Raw genomic sequence first — 19,952 nt, forward strand, 5'->3', positions numbered from 1 at the left:
TGGAGAAGGAAATGGCAACCCACTCTAGTATTCTTGCCTGGAGACGTCTATGAACAGAAGGGCTTGATGGGCTACAGTCCAGGTCACAAAGAGTTGGACATGACTGAGCAACTAATACTTCAACTATTTTTCAGGGCCTCTCCACGTGGCATCTCTTGCCAGCAGGGTAGTTTGGACTTTGTACATGTGGCTCAGAGCTCCAAGCTATAAAAACAGCAGCAGACCTTTTCAATACTTGGGCTGAGTGCTAGACCATAACTCTCTCCACATTCCATTGGTCAAAGCAGTCACAGGCCTGGGCCAGACTTGATGGGGTAGAGGAATGGACTCCACATCTCATGGGACAGCAGCTCACATAGTGGAGGAAAACTGACAGAGCCATCTCTGGACACTGCCTAGCGCACAGCATGTCAGGGTGCATTTCTGAATCACCCAGTACTTTTCAGAAGCATGGCTTTTAGTGGTTATAGAGATTTCTTTTGAGTGCATATACATTGTGTTATTTAACCAAGTTACTAGTTGTGATCCTGCCTGTGTGATCAGTCACTCCAGTCGTGTCTGACTCTTTGCAACCCCATGGACTGTAGCCCATGATGCTCCACTGTCCATGGGATTCTCCAGACAAGAATGCTGAAGTGGGTTGCCATTTCCTACTCCAGGGGATCTTCTGGACGCAGGGATTGAACCCATGTCTCCTGCATCTCCTGCCTTGGCAAGTAGATTCTTTACCACTGAGCCTCTGGAGAAGCCCAACTGTGATCATAGGATGTATTAATAGACTCATAATTTCTAGTAAGGCAAACAAATATCTACATTCTCTCCTACGCTAATCAGGCCTCTCTAAAGAACTGGATTTATTTCTGGGCACCACAGTTTACTACAGTTTACAATGGACAAAGCAGAACTTGTTGGGAAGTGCCCATAGCATGGTGAGGGGCCTCAGGGCCTCGTTATGAAGAAATAGATGAAAACACTATGTATATTTGCTGGAAAGGGGGAGACTCAGGGAAGAGTGAGGGAGCACTAGTTGTATTAAAAATAGCCACAGTACTATTGTGGGAAAAGGGTGTAAAGTTAATGGTGAATAGCTTTAAGAAGTAGCTTTAGGACAAATTGGAAGAAATCATCAGAAGAAAGACTTTAAGGGATACATTGCTTCCTAATGATCAAACCTGTCTAAGATGGAACAGCATGGACTCAAAACCACTGTTTCCTTTTGCTAGAACTGTCTGAGCAGAGTCGGCTGAGACATTAAGAGAGATTGGAGCATTAGATGTCTGGTTGATTAAATGACCTTCATTAGCCCTTTCAATACTTAGTTTCTATGTTTCAACGGGTTTCTCTTTCAACTTTGGAGAGCATGAGCATATGGAAATGCCTTCTACTGACCCACCTCCTCCTAACAGCTTCAGAAATATAATTGGCTTATTGTCCTGATCCTGTTATTTGGGGAGAGGGTTTTTTCCCCATGATTTACCAAGGACAGAAATTATCCTCTTATTCATAAAGCAAAAAAATCCTGATAAAACATCCATTTTCACCTCTAATTCTCTAAGAAATGAAGCCAAACATTTCCCACATCAGTTAGTGGTTGCTTGATTTTGTAGACTTTTTAAAGCTAGGAGAGATCTTCAGTTCAGTTCAGTCACTCAGTCATGTCCGACTCTTTGCGACCCCATGAATCGCAGCACGCCAGGCCTCCCTGTCCATCACCAACTCCCAGAGTTCACTCAGACTCACGTCCATCAAGTTGGTGATGCCATCCAGCCATCTCATCCTCTCTTAGCCATGATCAAATCCAACTACCATCCATTTTACAAATGAGAACACTAAATTCAGAAGAGCTCAGTGATTCCCGAAGGTCACACAGAAAATCAGTGGCAGAATAAGAATTAGAACCAATGTTTTCAATTTGAGGTCAAGTTTAATTTGTTCCACTTCAGTTCCAACAAATTAAACAGAATCTACCCATTGGAGCTCAACTTTCAACCATGCATTGATTTTATATTTATATATATATATATATACACATATATATACACATATATATATGTATGTATGTGTGTATGTATATTCAATAGAACAAAACTTTTAATAAACTTTTGCTGAAGATTTTATTTAGCTCAGTTAGTGGAGGGGCCAGTAAGACATTAAAGTTGAGAAGTAAGATATGGTCCCTGGATGGATACAGATGAAATCCATAAATTCCTAGTTAGGCAGTTTCATAAATAAATGCAAGGATAAGATTGCTTTGTTGTTGTTCAGTCGCTCAGTCACGTCTGACTCTTTGTGACCCCGTGGACTGCAGCATGCTAGACTTCCCTGTCCTTCACTATCTCCCAGAGTCTGCTCAAACTCACGTCCGTTGAGTTGGTGATGCCATCCGACCATCTCATCCTCTGTCGTCCCCTTCTCCTCCTGTTCAAAATCTCTCCCAGCATCAGGGTCTTTTCCAATTAAGATTGCTTGGTTAGATACAAAACTGGTTATAGGACAACAAACCCTAATCTTTCGGGTTATCTGTTTCACAGAAGTTCTGTACATCTCTGCTGGAAAAAAAAAAATCTGTAAGTTAACATATAACTTCACTAAGTCTGGGACATTTAATATGTTTTAATCAATAGTAAACAGTGAGGAAACTAACTACCTTCAATAGGCAGTCCTTAGATAGCCTTTGTTCCATAGGACATTGAAAAGATGTGTTGCCTACTTATTTTTCTTATTTCTGCGTTTTAGGGAATTTTAAAAATAATAGTGTCATACAAAGAAATAGAGACAAAACTGGGATTCACTTCAGTGCCCTTCTAAGGCCCCAACTTTATGTTTCTATTCTATTTAGGTCTTGACAGAAGAATCTGAAGGTCTTTTCCTCCTATATTCTTCCTTCCATAACCTCAGGATAATGGGAATAAATGAGAAGAAAGGGATCCCCAGGCAGGGTTCCTGGGCAGGAAAGCTTAACCCCCATGCTGCTTCCCAGGTGCTGAATTCCAACAGATAATCAGGGTACTTGATGTTGGGTAGCCCTGATAGACTCTTCCTTCCTGAACAAAAATTTTCAATACATTTTAAAAAGATTGAATCAGTAACTTGTGCTATTCAGAAGTGTATTTCAGTAGAATCAAATTAAGGCAGGTTTTTTTTTTTTTTACTTTAACATGTAGGGAATTTATAGCTCAAAATTCAAACCTGTCAGTGTAACATAGGAGTCAGAGAAAATGTTTAGGGCTAATTTGTAGAACTGTGGAAGGCTGTAAGTAAGCTTTCTTGAAACTTTGCTATTTATATGTGCCAGTAAAGTGAGATTTAATCAAATGTTCATGGAACCCTGGGCCCGTAAAGGATCGTGTCTAGGTGCTTCCATCTTGAAAGGGATAATCACAGCTATTTCTCACACACATCTCTTTTGGTACAGCTGGCCTTCTTTTCACTGTTTCACTGAAACAGTGGCTCTCAAATTTGAATGTGCACATAAATCTTTGTTGTTTTTCAGTTGCTAAGTCGTGTCTAACTCTTTGCCACCCCATGGACACCAGGCTTCCCTGTCCTTCTCTGTCTCCCAGAGGTTGCTCAAACTCATGTCCATTGAATCAATGATGCCAGCCAACCATCATCCTCTGTTGCCCCCTTTTCCTCCTGCCTTCAATCTTTCCCAGCATCCCAGGGTCTTTTCTAATGAGTCAGCTCTTCACATTTGGTGGCCAAAGTATTGGAGTTTCAGCTTCAGTCCTTCCAGTGAATATTCAGAATTGATTTCCTTTAGGATGGACTGGTTGGATCTCCTTGCTGTCCATGGGACTCTCAAGAGTCTTCTCTAGCACCACAGTTTGAAAGCATCAATTCTTCAGTGCTCAGCCTTCTTTATGGTCCAATCTCACATCCATACATGACTACTGAAAAAACCATAGCTTTGACTATATGGACCTTTGTTGGCAAAGTGATGTCTCTGCTTTTTAACATGCTGTGTAGGTTTGTCATAGCTTTTCTTCCAAGGAGCAAGCGTCTTTTAATTCCATGGCTGTAGTCACCATCCACAGTGATTGTGGAGCCCTTGGATTCTGTTAAAATGCTGGTTCTAAATCAGTAGGTCTGGGCTTGTTCTGAGATTCTGTCTTTCGAACAAGCTCCCAGGTGATGCTGATACTGCTGGTCCAGGGACCACACTTTAAGTTGCAAGAAGGTAACTATTCTTGTATTCCTCCACCTATGACTGATGAGACCAAATTATTTGGAGAAAAAGTGGGAAATCTTGCTAGCAATGCAAATTCTACTTGTATAAAAAGCCATACCAGTCATTCAGGTCATTTATGATAAATCAGAAAGTCTTAATATCCTGAGGAGGGTTTTCTTTACATCGAAGCAGTGGGAATTTTGGCTGATAAAGTATTTTTCTTTTACTCTATATATAACCTTCAGAAGTGCAGCAGAACATTCACTTCCATGGGTTTCCCCAAGTAGTTAGCTTGGTGGGCCCCAGTGGTCCTCAGCCTTAGCTGCAAATTGGAAATACCTGGGAGGCTTTAAACGATTGTGATGTCCTGCCCACACACTCCCCTGTCTCTGGACTGTTTAATTATCACCTGTAGGTGTGAAACCCAGGCATCAGGGATGTTTGAAGCTCCCCTGGTCATTTCAACATGCAGCCAGGATTGAGAACCATTGGTCTACCTTTTCTCCCTATGCCTCTGGGAATATAGGACATATGGAACAAGCGTGACAAGCCCAATTCCTTTTTTCAGTTCAGTTCAGTTGCTCAGTCGTGTCTGACTCTTTGCGACCCCATGAATTGCAGCACACCAGGCCTCCCTGTCCATCACCAACTCCCGGAGTTCACTTAAACTCACGTCCATCAAGTCGGTGATGCTATCCAGCCATCTCATCCTCTGTCATCCCCTTCTCCTCCTCCTGCCCCCAATCCCTCCCAGCATCAGAGTCTTTTCCAATGAGTCAACTCTTCGCATGAGGTGGCCAAAGTACTGGAGTTTCAGCTTTAGCATCATTCCTTCCAAAGAACACCCAGAACTGATCTCCTTTAGGATGGACTGGTTGGATCTCCTTGCAGTGCAAGGGACTCTCAAGAGTCTTCTCCAACTGCTGCTGCTGCTGCTAAGTCGCTTCAGTCGTGTCCAACTCTGTGTGACCCCATAGACGGCAGCCCACCAGGCTCCCCCGTCCCTGGGATTCTCCAGGCAAGAACACTGGAGTGGGTTGCCATTTCCTTCTCCAATGCATGAAAGTGAAAAGTGAAAGTGAAGTCACTCAGTCGTGTCTGACTCTTTGTGACCCCATGGACTGCAGCCTACCAGGCCCCTCCACCCATGGGATTTTCCAGGCAAGAGTACTGGAGTGGGGAGCCTTCGCCTTCTCCAGTCTTCTCCAACACCACAGTCCAAAAGCATCAATACTTCGGCGCTCAGCTTTCTTCACAGTCCAACCCTCACATCCATACATGACCACTGATAAAACCATAACCTTGACTAGACGGACCTTTGTTGGCAAAGTAATGTCTCTGCTTTTCAATATGCTATCTAGGTTGGTCATAACTTTCCTTCCAAGGAGTCTTTTAATTTCATGGCTGCAGTCACCATCTGCAGTGATTTTGGAGCCCCCCAAAATAAAGTCTGACACTGTTTCCCCATCTATTTCCCATGAAGTGATGGGACCAGATGCCATGATCTCATTTATTCCATAAATTTTTATTGAGCATCAATTTTGTATCAGGCAGTGGGCTACATTCTGAGGAGAAGCAGGACAGGAAAAGAAGCATAACTGGGAGAATGGGCCTGTGCTTATAATGCCGCACTTCCTACACATGCTTCCCACATTCCACCCCAGGGCCTGACTCGTCCTGGCTGCAAAGGTGGGCCTTTTGAAGCAGTGCTGCTGACCTGGAATCTCTGTTCTGACATCATCTTCCTCCTTTCTAGGACCCTTGGAAAACCCTACTCTTGCTTTTGTGCATCTTACTGTGTTCCTGACTTTCTGGGTACTTATAAAACTTCCTCATGCATCCCAGGCCTCACTGGAAGAAGGAAAATCTAGGGTTTTCCCCCTTCGTTCTTCCACTTTCCCTTCTCCCTCTTTGTGTCTGTTCTTCCCTGGGTTTAGAGTCATTTATTATCTTCCCGGTGTGTGGAATATGTTCCTCTAGGCTCAGCATCATGTTTTCGTGTGTGTGTTGTGACAGACAAGCCTTACTAGTCAGATGCAAATGTACAGGTTGCTTCAGGTCTGCTCTTGCAAACTGAGATCCTTGGGCCTGCATAATTGGTGTCTCCCAAGTCCTTGAAATGCAGAATCTCAGGCAATGATCCAGACCTACTGAATCAGAATCTGCATTTAAACCTTCTTGTTGTTCAGTCTCTCAGTCATGTCCGACTCTTTGCAACCCCATGGACTGCAGCACGCCAGGCTTCCCTGACCTTCACTATCTCCCAGAGTTTGCTCAAACTCCTGTCCATTGAATCAATGATGCTATCCAGTGTTCTTATCCTCTGCCACCCCCTTCTCCTCCTGTCCTCAATCTTTCTCAGAATCAGGGTCTTTTCCAGTGAGTTGGCTCTTCACATCAGATGGCCAAAGTATTGGAGCTTCAGCTAACCTTATCCCCAGGCAGTCCACTTGTATGGATTGGGAAGTTCAAAGAATGGAAAGTTATCATGTACTTTAGATTTTCACTCTCTTCTATGGGTTTTCAGTTTCTCTTTTTAAAATTTTGCTTTGTAGTTATTTCCAAGTTTAATGGAAACTTGATCAGTGTCTGATTAATGTCATCAGGGCTCCTAACTAGAAGATGGCCCATAAACATTGGGTCCCGGTTCAGGCAGCACAGCTCACATTCTGCTGTGAACACCGAAGCTCCAGATGTGTCTGTTTGTTCAGACAGAGGACATCCCTGTCCCATGCAAACATGGCATCAGAGATGCCTATGAGTAGGGACAGATTCTCTCCTTAAACAGGCTTTGAATTTGCTCAAACAATAGGAACAATTTGGTTAAAAATCTCAGAATTCTTGGCATTAAGAAACAACTTTGGACTGAAACTTCCTAAAGCAGTTGTTACGGCTAGCAACCTTGATCACACCAAAGAGCCTTCTAAACTTCTGATTTCAGGTAAAACTGTGTACTGATGGTCCTGCCTTAGTGAGTTAATATAAAATGTGTCCGTACGTTGCCAACAGCTGAGTAAGTTGACTTGTTGGGTGGAGCTCTTTAGTGTTGTCCACTTAAACAATAAGGAATATTAGCCAAGCACATTTTCAGATCTTTTTTCTCTCTACCACTTTTTTGCAATGGTTATCCAACATTTTCAGCAGCATTCTAATTTATTATTATTACTACTAATAAAACCACATTATAGAACACGGTTTCTCAACTTTGACTATATATATATGTTTGAAACTGCAGAAGCTTTTAACTTATACTGATTCTTGAGTTCCCCCAGAGATGTTGACTTAATTGGTCTGGGGTGAGGCCTGGGATTCAGTGTGCTTAGGGATCCTTAGGAGATTTTAACATGCAGCCTGATTTGAGAGCTATTTTCATGGAGAAAGGGCATTATCTTCTGATTTACTTGTATTCGTGTATCCAATGACTCTGACAACTGTGTTACACTATTAGATGTGTTAAAAATAAGAGTGACTCACTTACTAGCTCTGTGTCTTTGAAAGAATCATTTAATTTCCATACACCTCAGTTTCTTCTTCTCTAAAATAGGAGTGACTTATCTGAAGGGTTATATTGTGGAGATTTAAATAAAATGCATTAGGGGCCAGGACAGTGCTTAGCACATAGCAGGTACTCAGAATAGGAGTTGTTACAGCAAAGAACTGTGGACATGGCCCTGCTTTGCACACTCAGAAATGGAGCTCTGTCTCCTGCGTCTGGAGGGGGTCTTACAGCACAGACGTGGATGGGGCGGTCTCTACTGAGGCTGTGCTCTCACACCCTCAGGCACACGTGGCCCCTGAAGTAAGATCAAGGAATGCTCTGAAGAAGCCCCTCATTGTTCTTAACTGTCTTCAAAGATGGCACAGTGCCCACTTATTCCTCAGGGAGAGGGAAACCCAGCCCTGAAATCAGTTGAGAAGAAAACAGATAAAGTATCAAAGGACTGCCAAGGAGAAAGTAATGGGTCTCAAGTTTGAGAATTAGATTTTTTCCCTTTTTTGGTTTTTTTTTTTTTTTGAAATGGAATTGTTTCCCTTTCAAAAAAAAAAAAAGAATTATTTGATGCTCTGAACTCATAAAAACCTATAAAGGAGATTGATGTAAATGTGTGGTGAAAAACACCTCTCCTGGAAATCCAGGAGCCAGCAATCTCTTGGACTGCTTTTTTCTATTTAATTTGAGGCTAGTATTCAAAGAATAAACATGCTTCTATCTGTTTACTTCCCTGGTGGCTCAGACGGCAAAACATCTGTTTACAGTGCGGGAGACCCGGGTTCAGTCCCTGGGTCGGGAAGATCCCCTGGAGAAGGAAATGGCAATCCACTCCAGTACTATTGCCTGGAAAATCCCATGGACAGAGGAGCCTGGTAGGCTATAGTCCATGGGGCCGCAAAGAGTTGGACACGACTGAGCGACCTCACTTTCACTTTCCTCACTTTCTATCTGTTTACTTGAATGTGTACATATGATGAATACATGTGTGTATATGTTTGTATGTAAGATAAATATATACACCTATGCATATATAGGGGCTTCCCTTGTAGCTGTCAGTAAAGAATCTGCCTGTAATGCAGGAGACCTGGGTTCAATTCCGGGGTCAGGAAGATCCCCTGGAGAAGGAAATGGCAACCCACTCTAGTATTCTTGGCTGGATAATCCCCATGGACAGAGGAGCCTGGCAGGCTACAGTCCAGGGGTCACAAGAGCCATACACAACTTAGCAACTAAACCACCACCACCACATGCATATATAAATTTGCATATCATACATTTAAGGATGAACCAGGATTAGCTCAATAGCACTTGAGAACCAAACAATTTCTGCGAGAATGAACTGGTGAATCTCTCAAGTGTGGCAATAACAGGAAAAATTTAAGTGAAATCACTCCCTTGGTTCTCAATCAAAATGCTGTCTTTATGTTACTTTTGCAGAACCCACACCAGGAAGACTCAGGCTCCAAATTTTTCATTTTAAAAAAAATCTGGCTACTCTGGCTGAGCTGAAAATCTCCCATTGAAATTGATTCCTAAATATAGTGTTTTCCCCAAATATTTAAGCTACTCCTAGAGTAATTTGAGTATAATGTATATGTGCCCTTAACTGAAATCTGACCTAATACTAACCTCTCTTCCATTCTTTTGCCTGAGTGACTTTTAAAAAACAGACCTGGTTCTGCTCTACTTCTGAAAAAGTTTTTAACAATTTGAAATCAGTGTCCTTAAGTAGGCATTCAGTACCCCCACAAATCTGGCTCTGACTACTCTCTCGTTCTAACTTTGCCTAAAGGTCCTGTGATGCTCATCTATCTCCATATCTTGGTTCACCCTGTCTCTTCTAAGAATACCCTAAGAATGTCTGCCTTTCAAAGCCTTACTTATTTTTTATAGCCCATCTCAGATGCCACCTCCTTCGTAGGCCACCCCCAGTCCCCGCCCTAACCCTACTCCACCCTAGTTTCACTTCTTCCCTGTTCATTTTACTTCTTACCCACTCGATGCTTCCTTGAGCTTCGTATCATTATCGCAGCATTAATTACATAGTGCCTTGTGTTAGCAAGTGTTTGGGAAGTACTAGTAAATAGTGCTTAAGGAAAAGCAATGTAGACTTTTGACCCAGACTAGACCTGAGTCAAAACCCTGACTCTTAGGTAAGTCACTTAACTTTTCTAAATTTCAGTTTTCTTCTTCTGTCAACTGAAGAAAATATTACCAAATTTGCACAGATTGGTAGGGGAGAGTATATGAGAATGTGTAGTAAAGGTCCTTAATAAGGAATTACTATTATTACCACAGTTATTCAGATCCTGTCCCCAACTAGTTCATCAACAGTACCTAACAGTGTCTTACCCTCCATAGTATTTTCTGAATTGAGTGGAAGCAACCCAAACTGATGGCATCTGTTGCCTGGATCTCACTGAGCTATTAGTTTTCCAACATCTGTTTTGAATTTCAGAGAGAAATGTCCATTTTTAGGCAAAAGCAGCATTTTCCTGTGGCATTTCAATTTGTCTCAATCCTGAAATGATTATAACTTGTGCTTGATTGAATCCAAGTCAGCAAAGTCATGAAGAACAGCCCAGCACAGGCATATCTACTTTCCATGGGCCTAAGAAAGCATAACCCTCTGTACAAAGAGCCCAAATACCAAGGAATCCCACGTCAGCATTTAATGGCATTGCCCTTTGTTTAGATGCTTAAATTGTAGCAGTAATGGAGCTTGAGAAGCTGTTACTTATTCACAATACTGTGAGATAGGGAGAACCCAGAAATTCTGGTTTTCTTTGATGTCTAGAGCACTGGTAACTACACAGGATGCACTCAGGATGTGACAATTATTGATTGTCTTTTCTTGACTCCAAAGTCCCTTATAAAATAAAAGCCACCATTTTTTCTCTTGTAGTTTCTAAATGACTTCTTATGGAAAGCAGAATTTTTCCAAACTACATGCATATGAAGCCTGCCTCTGTTTCAGCACCAAGGACAGAACCTTGCCAGGCTTGATGCCCACCCATCCATTTAATTAACATTTTAAATGCTTTAAAATTTCTGCTCAGATGTTTATTTGATCATCTAATGTATTATTCTTCTGAGCACTAATAATGTGTCAGTTCAGTTCAGTCGCTCAGTCATGTCCAACTCTTTGCAACCCCATGAATCGCAGCATGCCAGGCCTCCCTGTCCATTGCCAACTCCCAGAGTTCACTCAGATTCACGTCCATCAAATCAGTGATGCCATCCAGCCATCTCATCCTCTGTCGTCCCCTTCTCCTCCTGCCCCCAATCCCTCCCAGCATCAGAGTCTTTTCCAATGAGTCAACTCTTCGCATGAGGTGGCCAAAGTACTGGAATTTCAGCTTCAGCATCATTCCCTCCAGAGAAATTCCAGGGCTGATCTCCTTCAGAATGGACTGGCTGGATCTCCTTGCAGTCCAAGGGACTCTCAAGAGTCTTCTCCAACACCACAGTTCAAAAACATCAATTCTTCAGCACTCAGCTTTCTTCACAGTCCAACTCTCACATCCATACATGACCACTGGAAAAACCATAGCCTTGACTAGATGGACCTTTGTTGGCAAAGTAATGTCTCTGCTTTTGAATATGCTATCTAGGTTGGCCATAACTTTCCTTCCAAGGAATAAGCGTCTTTTAATTTCATGGCTGTAATCACCATCTGCAGTGATTTTGGAGTCCCCAAAAATAAAGTCTGACACTGTTTCCACTGTTTCCCCATCTATTCCCCATGAAGTGATGGGACCAGATGCCATGATCTTCATTTTCTGAATGTGTCAATACTTGGTATGATATATAAAGACTTATAGCTCTGAAGGTAGAACCAGGCAGAAGATGGGCAAGTTAATAACTATAACACTATATGACAAGTGCTGTTACAGAGTTATGTACAAGTCATGTGGAAGCCAGAGGAGAGAGTGCTTAACTGATTAGTAAAATAAGGCTTTTCAAGGGAGTCAGCATTTCAGCTGACTACTGAGAATTGAGTGAAGTTTGCCATGCAGAAAAGAGACTCCATGGAAGAGTACACAGTGTGTTTAGAAATTTCTAGAAATGTGATTTGACATGGCTGAAAAATGGGGTGAATGAATAGTTAAAGTAAGAGATAAGGAGTAGGCTGGATCAGATCACCACGTACTTGTATACCGGCAAAGGGAGTTAAGCTTTATCCTAGAAAATTAAGAACTGTTTAAAGGTTTTGAGCAGAGACATGATCTAATCAGATTTGTGTTTTAGAAAGACAGTTCATATAGCAAGAGTGAAAATGTACTAAAAAAAAGAAAAAGAACTGAGAGGACAGAAAGGCAGATAAAGGTGACATTCTTCCATGTGGTTCTGGAAATGAGGGGCTGCTCCATCATAACCAGCATTACACATGAAGGATTGACTTGGCCTAGCTCCCATTTGCTGTTTACCAATGTTTCACATATGGGTTATGTCTTTCCAGATTCTTCCAAGAAGATAAAGTATGTCTTGGCTGAATTTAATGAGGGTGGGAGCCTCAAACAATATGGCCCACATGAGGTAAGAACATTTTCATTTCAAGCCTTTAAAAACCCCATGTTCTAGCCTTTCCATAATTTGCTCGAAGTTTAGCTCACTGTGAAGAATTTGTTTCTCAACACATTTTCTCCCAAGTTTCTAGTAAGCCATTGGTGCTACCTGGAGTTATATGTTCCCCAAGTCCATATCCTGGTGGTTCAGATGGTAAAGCATCTGCCTGCAATTCAGGAGACCTGTGTTCAGTCCCTGGGTCAGGAAGATCCCCTGGAGAAGGAAATGGCACCCCACTCCAGTGCTCTTGCCTGGAAAATCCCATGGACGGAGGAGCCTGGTAGGCTACAGTCCATGGGGTCATAAAGAGTCGGACACGACTGAGCAACTTCACTCTCTCACAACCTCACAAGTTCATTCACCCTTTCAGCGTCTCTTCTCTCCTCAGGTCTCTTATCCTCCTCCCCTCCTCGATTCCCAGTCATCGACTGTTTTCTACGTCACTGAGAAAATAGAAACAATCAGAAGAACTCGTCCCCAAGATACTTATCTTATATACCCACCTAGCTATACTGCTTCTCCTGTAACTGGGTCAACTCTCCGTGCTCTGATCTCATTTCAGCCCCCTGCTTGTACACTCAATCCCATCCTCTTTGGTCCACTGACAGGCCTTGCTTCAGCAACATATTTCTCTCTTTCTCTCCCTCTGTCTCTTCCCACCAGTTTTCTCTATATATTAGATCTGTCTCATCAACAAATAAACATGCTGCTATTTCTCCTATATTTAAAAAAAAATCCTCTGACTCCACTTCTCCCTCCAGCTACCACTTCGTCTCTCTCCTATCCTTTATCGCAAGTAAGCTGTTCAAAAGATGTGTCTATACTTATTGCTTCCAATGTCTCTTTTTCCCACTTTTCTGAAAGTTCTTCAGTCGGCATGTAGCCCCCACTCCTCCACTAAAACCACTAGTTGAGACAGCCAAGAACCTCCATGTGGCTATACTCAAGTCATTTTACTCAACAGCATTGGACATGATTGGTCAAATCCTCCTCCACTTTCTGCACTTGATTTTCAGGACACTACACTCTCCTGATTTTTCTCTTACCCCTTTACTTGACATTTCCACTTGAAAATCAAATAGGAATATGAAACTTAACATAAGCTAACTGAGCTTTTTCATCTTCCTCTATAAAACTTGTTTTTCCAGCAGTCTTTCCCATTTCAGTAAATGACAGCTCCGCATTTCAAGTTATTCAGCCTAAAACTATGGAGTCATCATTGACTTTTCTCTTTCCTGCTTTCCTCACATCTCGTGGATAATTTACCAGCAACCTCCATCACTGCTACCTTCAAAATACACCCAAATTCCAGACACATCCCGCTACATGCTCTGCTACCTCCCTGACCTGCATCGCCACCATGCTTTGCCCAGATCACTGCAGCAGTCTCCTCACTGGGCTCCCTGTTTTTGCTCTTGACCTTGAAAATCTATTCTTCATACACATACTGAGCAGTCTGTTAAAACTGAAGTCAGATCATATCACTGCCCTGTTCCACAATCTCTTATGGTCTGCCCACCTGGTACTAGAGTCAAAAATCAAGGTCATTACAATCTGCACCCCCACCCTACTCTCAGACCTCATCTCCTGCTAATCTTCTCATTTTTTCCCAGCCTCATTAGCCTCTTTGATGCCATCAAACAAGTCAAGGTCGCTTTAACCGTAATATCCGTGCCTTTGCTCCGGCTTCTTCCTGCCGTGTTCCTCCCCTAGCTATTCATATCATTCATTCCGTCACCTCCTGCAAGTGTTTGCTCAAATCACCTTCTCAGTGGATGTCACATTCTCTATCTAAATGTTAGGCCCTACTTTTCTAGCGCTTCATATCTTCCCGCTCTGCCTTATGTTCCTCCTTAGTACTTCTCACCATCTGTCATACTATATAACTTAATTATTTAATTGTCTATCTCTTCCGTTGGAATATTTTTGTTCACTGCTATGTCCTCAGTGCCCAGAAGAGTATCTGGCTCATAGCAGGCACCCAACAAACATTTGTTGAATGAATAAATGTATGCCAGACTTTGCTTACTTTCAAATTCAGCTTATGTAAAGTTTTCTGAGAGTCCAGCACTGTGCTGGACACTGTAGAAGACATAAAGATGAGGAAGCACAGTTCCCGGCCTCCCTCCAGAACTTGCTTCCTACTGGCAGGGCCAAGTTTGAGAACCATGACCCTGGAGTCACAGGATCTTAGTTTAGACTCCTACCTTTGCTGCAAACCAGCACTGTGACCTTGAATATTTCTTCATCTGTGAACCTCAGTTTGAGCCTCAGTTTCTTCATCTGTGAACTGAAGATAATAACAACCAAAAAGAAAGACCTTGAAGCTTACAAATGAGTGAACTACATAAGATGATTCTGAAAAATGTCTAAGACTTTAAGGACACTGAAAATAGTGCCTATTATTATTCCCCTTCTGTTCCCTTTCCCCCGAATGTCTTAAACTCAACTCCTTCTTCCCTGGTCCTGGGTCTTTTTATGAGAGCTAATTGCAGAAAAGCTACTGATCATAAGGACAAACTTGGGAGGAGGCTGGCCGCTTACTTATTCATGTTGTCATCCTTTCAGTAGACCTTGAGTCAGTTCCTTCTCTGCTGGGTCCTAGGAGAGAACCAACAGAGCCCATACCCTAGGGATACACCTGAGAGGTGCTTTAGATAAAATGCACCAATCACCTGAGAGTAAAGCAGAAAGAAGATTGACAAAACAGGGACCAGACTGAAAACACACCTTTCAAAGAACATTCCTGAGGACAAACTATGTAGTAAGGATGCCAAAGGCAGCAAAGACCTTGCAGCCCCCCAATTGCCATGCCCACCTCCAAAAACATAGGAATAAAGACCAACGGGGTGGGGCTGCTAATCAGCCTGTCCGCCCTGAGGCTGACGAGTAGGAGGGAACAGTTTGGTCAGGGCTGCAGAGGGTGTGAAGGCCACAGGAGCTTACAGAAGCAGGGAGCAGCTTGGCTGCTATGAGCTTGCTGCCACCCCTGCCGCTCTTTATACCCTGGCATTCCTGTGTCCCAGGGGAGCTCCATCACTCTGATTTCATTCTCTCTCACAGTGTGGCTGGCTTCAAGTAGGTATTATGTGCCAGCACGGGGTTCAGAAACAAGGGTTTAAATTCTCTTGAGCTTGATGGCTTACTGCTGCTAAAATGTCTCAGCGAACAGTGAGTTAGCTGTTGGAAGGGGCAGGTTGCTTAGGAAAGTGAGGCCAGAAAGAAAAGTTTGTAGGGTGGCCATGATAAGCGTACTCTTGCCCGCTGGCACCGCGTGATTCTCTGGAGAACAGAGTGCCGCTGAAGACTGAAGAAAGTAGACAGAAACAGTGAAGCCAAAAAGGCAGGGGCACCTGGTAGCATCTCCGCACAAAGCACAGCTCTGCCTCCTGCTTTATGACTTTGAGCAGGTTATGTTTCCAGAATTATTTCTTCATCCACCACATGACAGTAACAGTACCATCTCACACTGTTGTTTTAAGACTTAAGCAAGACAGTGATCAACAGACTCTTCATCTCCTTCCTTTTTAGCCTGTAGAAGAATTAACAATTGCCTAGCTAGTTTCCACATGAAAGTCACACTTTCTGGGGAAAAAGAAAAAAAAAAGTCTGAACAATGGCAGTGTCTAAGATATTACTCAGGGTTCTGAGAACTGCCAGTGTGCTGCATAGCAGTTGGTTATCTGCTTTGGGCAACCACTTCCTACCCATCACACAGTAACCAGGCAGCTACCCTGAACTTGTTCTGTACTCATAAAAAACGTATTCTTTTGCAACCCAGATGTCACTAAGAGTGGGCCCTAGTCACATCTCCTTGCCTGTTGAACTTGGAGTGCTTAGAGGGGCTGGCAGGGAGCACAGTGTCAGCACCGGGGCCTGGACAAATAAAATGGCAGGAGCACTGGACCAGGAGTCGGGAGATGATGCTTCTGGTTTCACTTTGCTGTGAACTGGCTGAGACAGACTAACTTCCAGAGTCTTGGTGATATAAGGCGATCAAGTTCACTCTGAGCTCTTCTGATGTGAATTCTCTGTGTTTCTGGGCTTATTTTTACCACTTTGTTCCCCAGGACAGGGCCAGAGTGATTGAACATGTGCTCAGTCACAACTGCTTTCTAAGTTCTAACAGTTTGTCAGTTTTTCTTCTACGGCACTCACCACTGTTGACCCTGTATTAGAATTATTTCAGTACCTTTGCCACTGAGTCTCTTAAAAGTATGGACTCATGCCTAATTCACCAGTGAGTTCCCCACTGGTGCCTAGCACTGTGTCTTGTACCTAGGAGACTCAGTACATTGATTGAAGAGACCCCACAGTAATTGATGACAGCAAGTATACCAACTAGAAACCAAACATCCATTAAAATACTATCAGGAAATACCATGATAGGTGGTGTGGGGGATACAAAGATGATATAAGACAAATCCCTACGTTTTAGTGTGTGTGTCATGATCAACTATATATTGAGAGGGTAGCAATGTGAGCGTCCCAAGTCAGGAACCAAGGTGGAAAAGTAGAGCAATTCAGGCACAAGAGATCATACTAGGCTTTCTGGAGGAGGTGGCATCTGAGTTGGGCCAAGAAAGTAGTTCATGTAAGTACATGAAAGCCTGGCCAGGAAAGAACAGAGATCAGTGTAGAGGTACACACAGAGAATCAGAGGAGAAAAGACCAGAGTGGTTTCCGAGCTTGAAGCAGCTACAAACCTAGGTTGGAGTGGGAGTATAATAGGGCTTTGAATCCCAAAGGACTCAAGGAATGAACAGGATGATCCACCGGACTGCAGCAATGCTGCATATTAGATCTTCTATTTACATCTATTTTTTTCTAATTTCTTTGTCTTTTATAATGTATAGTAGAGCAGCACAGTAACACATGTATACAATGTGTACATGAAGATAAATGAGAGTGTGTGTTTGAAAATCTTAACAGAAGGGCACATGATTTTAAAAGTTTGGAGACAAGTGATCTCGACTCTCCCATGGGTAATTAGAGGCTGAGGAAAGTTTTTGTGTTGAGAAGCAATCTGATCAGAATTGAGCTTTGGGAAGATCAACCTGGCAAGGATGGGAAAGATGAGAGGACTCACAGATGGAGGTGGAGGCAGAGAAGGCTTGGAGGGGCATTACCGTGGCCCAGATGGGATACATGAAACAGGAGTCTGAAACCAGGTATGTGAGGGCCTTCAACATTCCTTGTCAGGATGGTGGCTGATGGGCCATGGACACAAAAAAGACCTGGATATGACAGAAGTTGCAAAAGAACAGTGGAAAGAAGGAAGAGACAAGAATTGATCTCAGACAACTGGGAGTTCAAAGCTGAGCCTGGAATATTGAGAGGATAATGCTGCCACTGGCATTAACAGAAACTGCACAGTTAGAAGGCCTTCCCTTGTGGCACAGATGGTAAAGAATCCACCTGCAATGCAGGAGACCTAGGTTCAATCCCTTGGTTGGGAAGATCCCCTGGAGGAGGGCATAGCAACCCACTCCAGTATTCTTGCATGGAGAATCCCCATGGACAGAGGAGCCTGATGGGCTAGGGTCCACAGGGTCGCAAAGAGTCAGACACGCCTCAGCAACTAAGCACAGCACAGCAGCACAGTCAGGAAGAGGAGCCAGTTTAAGAAAGAATCTAATGGTAGTTTACAGCTTGAGATCTTCTGGTCCAGCCCTACATAGTTTGCTGAGGAAAAACCCAAGGAGGAAAATGTGGTGGACCTTATATTAGTCACAAGGTCTCCTGAATCTTACACTGGTCTTATTTGAAGATCTTCCAGCTTTGGTTTTTTAAGAGCATTATGTAAGACTTTAACTGAATTTCATTTTTATTAAATCATTTAGTACACTCTATTTTCCAGAAATATTTTATGCTGATAGTTTTCAATTTGAGGCCAACCAAGAAAAAGTTAACAGAACATTTTGGAGCTCAAAACTATATTGTTAAACGGTACTTGTTGATTAAAATGTGTAAAAGAAGGACAATGCAAACAAAAAGAGCCTTTTAAAATAAATTAATAATAAAGATGAGAAAATCTAAAAATAGATCATTGAATTTGTAACCCTCAAGAGAGGAGATTCGGAGGTAATGCACTGGAATCCAAGTTGAGTGGATTAAGGAGGGGAGGAGAATTGTGAAGGGGATGGGAAGAAGCACAGGCTAGTAGCTCAAGCCATCAATAATTTCTTTGGAAGAGTGGTCTGAACGTGTTCACAGGTAGAGAAGCAGGTGCTGGGATATGCCATAAGAGACAGAGAAGGTAAAATCCAGGGTCACATTGGGTGGGTTCCACTTGAAAAGTAGGAGATTTTGCCATTGTGAACTGGGAAAACGGCAGAGGATGTGCAAGGAAGAGACATTCTGAAGTGCTGAGGTAGTGGAGACAGGACAGAAAGAGCACAAAATTCAGGAAAGGCAAAGAGAGAGACGGAGGCTGAGAGCTATCCCAGAAATGTGAGTCCACCACTTGCTTGGAGATCCTTCCTCTGGTAAGAGCCTTCATTATCCTCTGTCCAGCCAAATCAGGCTTCCTCCGCTCTGCCAGGGAGATATTTGAACTGCCCACCCTGAGGCTAAAGAGAAGCCACCTTGCAAGCGCCCTCCCAGTGTGGTCCAGAGAGTGCTGCTTGTTTTAAGGACCAAGACTCGGTATCGCAAACCTGATGGTGCATGTGCCAGCCAGCTCCTGGTTCTGGGAAGACTCTCAGATCTTCCAGAAGAGACAAGGGGTTAAATGCTATTCACATTTTCAGGGAGAGCCAAGTAGCCTCCCAAAAAGGGATTTTTATTGCTATTGTTCACAAAAGCCTGCACAGCGGATCTTGGAGCAGCGCTTCCTCAGATGATTTCCAGGAGCATCTGCCGATTTGATGAGAAATCTGATGCCATCAAAACCCAAGCCAGTGATGACTCACTGCGCGCTGTTGTTGTCGGGCGTTTGCTGAGAGCAGCAGCTCTTTCTGGCAGTCCTCCCAACCTGGGACCAGAAGCCAGGCAGCACTGGGCAACATACAGCAAGGAGAGGTGCTAGTTTGGGGCATGTTTCTTGGTTCTACCTTCTGTCCTTGGCATCCTGTTCTTCTCTCCTGGAGCCTGAAACCTTCACAAGGACATGTTTTGAGAACAAATGAGCCAGACACACACCCTCCCCTGTTATCTTGAGGTTTCTCCAAAGAAGGTCAATTATGAAAGTAATGAAAGATGGAGCCTGTCCCCTTTTTATTTTCTGGGACCTGAATCCTCAGGAATCACATCCCTCACAGTGTAAGCGGAAAATTGACATACCACAGAAGAGCAATTGCTCTCCATTGTGTTTTCAACTATATCCTTCTTCATCTTTTTTTAATTGAAGTACATCTGATTCATGACATTATATTATTGTCATGTGTGCAGCATAGTGATTCAATATTTTTATAGGTTATGCTCCATTTAAAGTTATTACAGAATAATGGTTGTGTTTCCCTGTGCTCTACACTATATCCTTGTTGCTTATTTATTTTATACATAGTAGTTTGAACCTCTTAATCCCATGCCCCTGTCTTGCCCTCCTCACTTTCCTCTCCCCTCTCTCCTCGTCTTCATCTTAACTAGGATTCCAGGGCACTGACCTAGTCCTGCTCATTAGAGTCAAGACCCTCATGTGGGGCTGGACTCAAACAGGGCCCTCATTCCCAGGACTCACTCTCCATTGCCCCCTTTTCGGCCTAAACTTAGACAAGT

The 19,952-nt window shown here is 43.1% G+C and overlaps 1 protein-coding gene across 3 annotated transcripts in view; it reads left to right on the forward strand.

Annotated features, from left to right (window-relative positions):
• DGKG (diacylglycerol kinase gamma) overlaps positions 1–19,952 on the forward strand; it is a 226,178-nt gene that overhangs the window by 58,098 nt on the left and 148,128 nt on the right. For all 3 annotated transcript variants that reach the window (XM_004003065.5, XM_042233457.1, XM_004003066.5), the window contains exon 3: positions 12,127–12,203. In XM_004003065.5, coding sequence (XP_004003114.1) covers positions 12,127–12,203 — 77 coding nt within the window. The remainder of the gene's footprint in view (positions 1–12,126; positions 12,204–19,952) is intronic.

This window comes from Ovis aries, chromosome 1, assembly GCF_016772045.2.
Source record: "Ovis aries strain OAR_USU_Benz2616 breed Rambouillet chromosome 1, ARS-UI_Ramb_v3.0, whole genome shotgun sequence".
Lineage (NCBI taxonomy): Eukaryota > Metazoa > Chordata > Mammalia > Artiodactyla > Bovidae > Ovis > Ovis aries.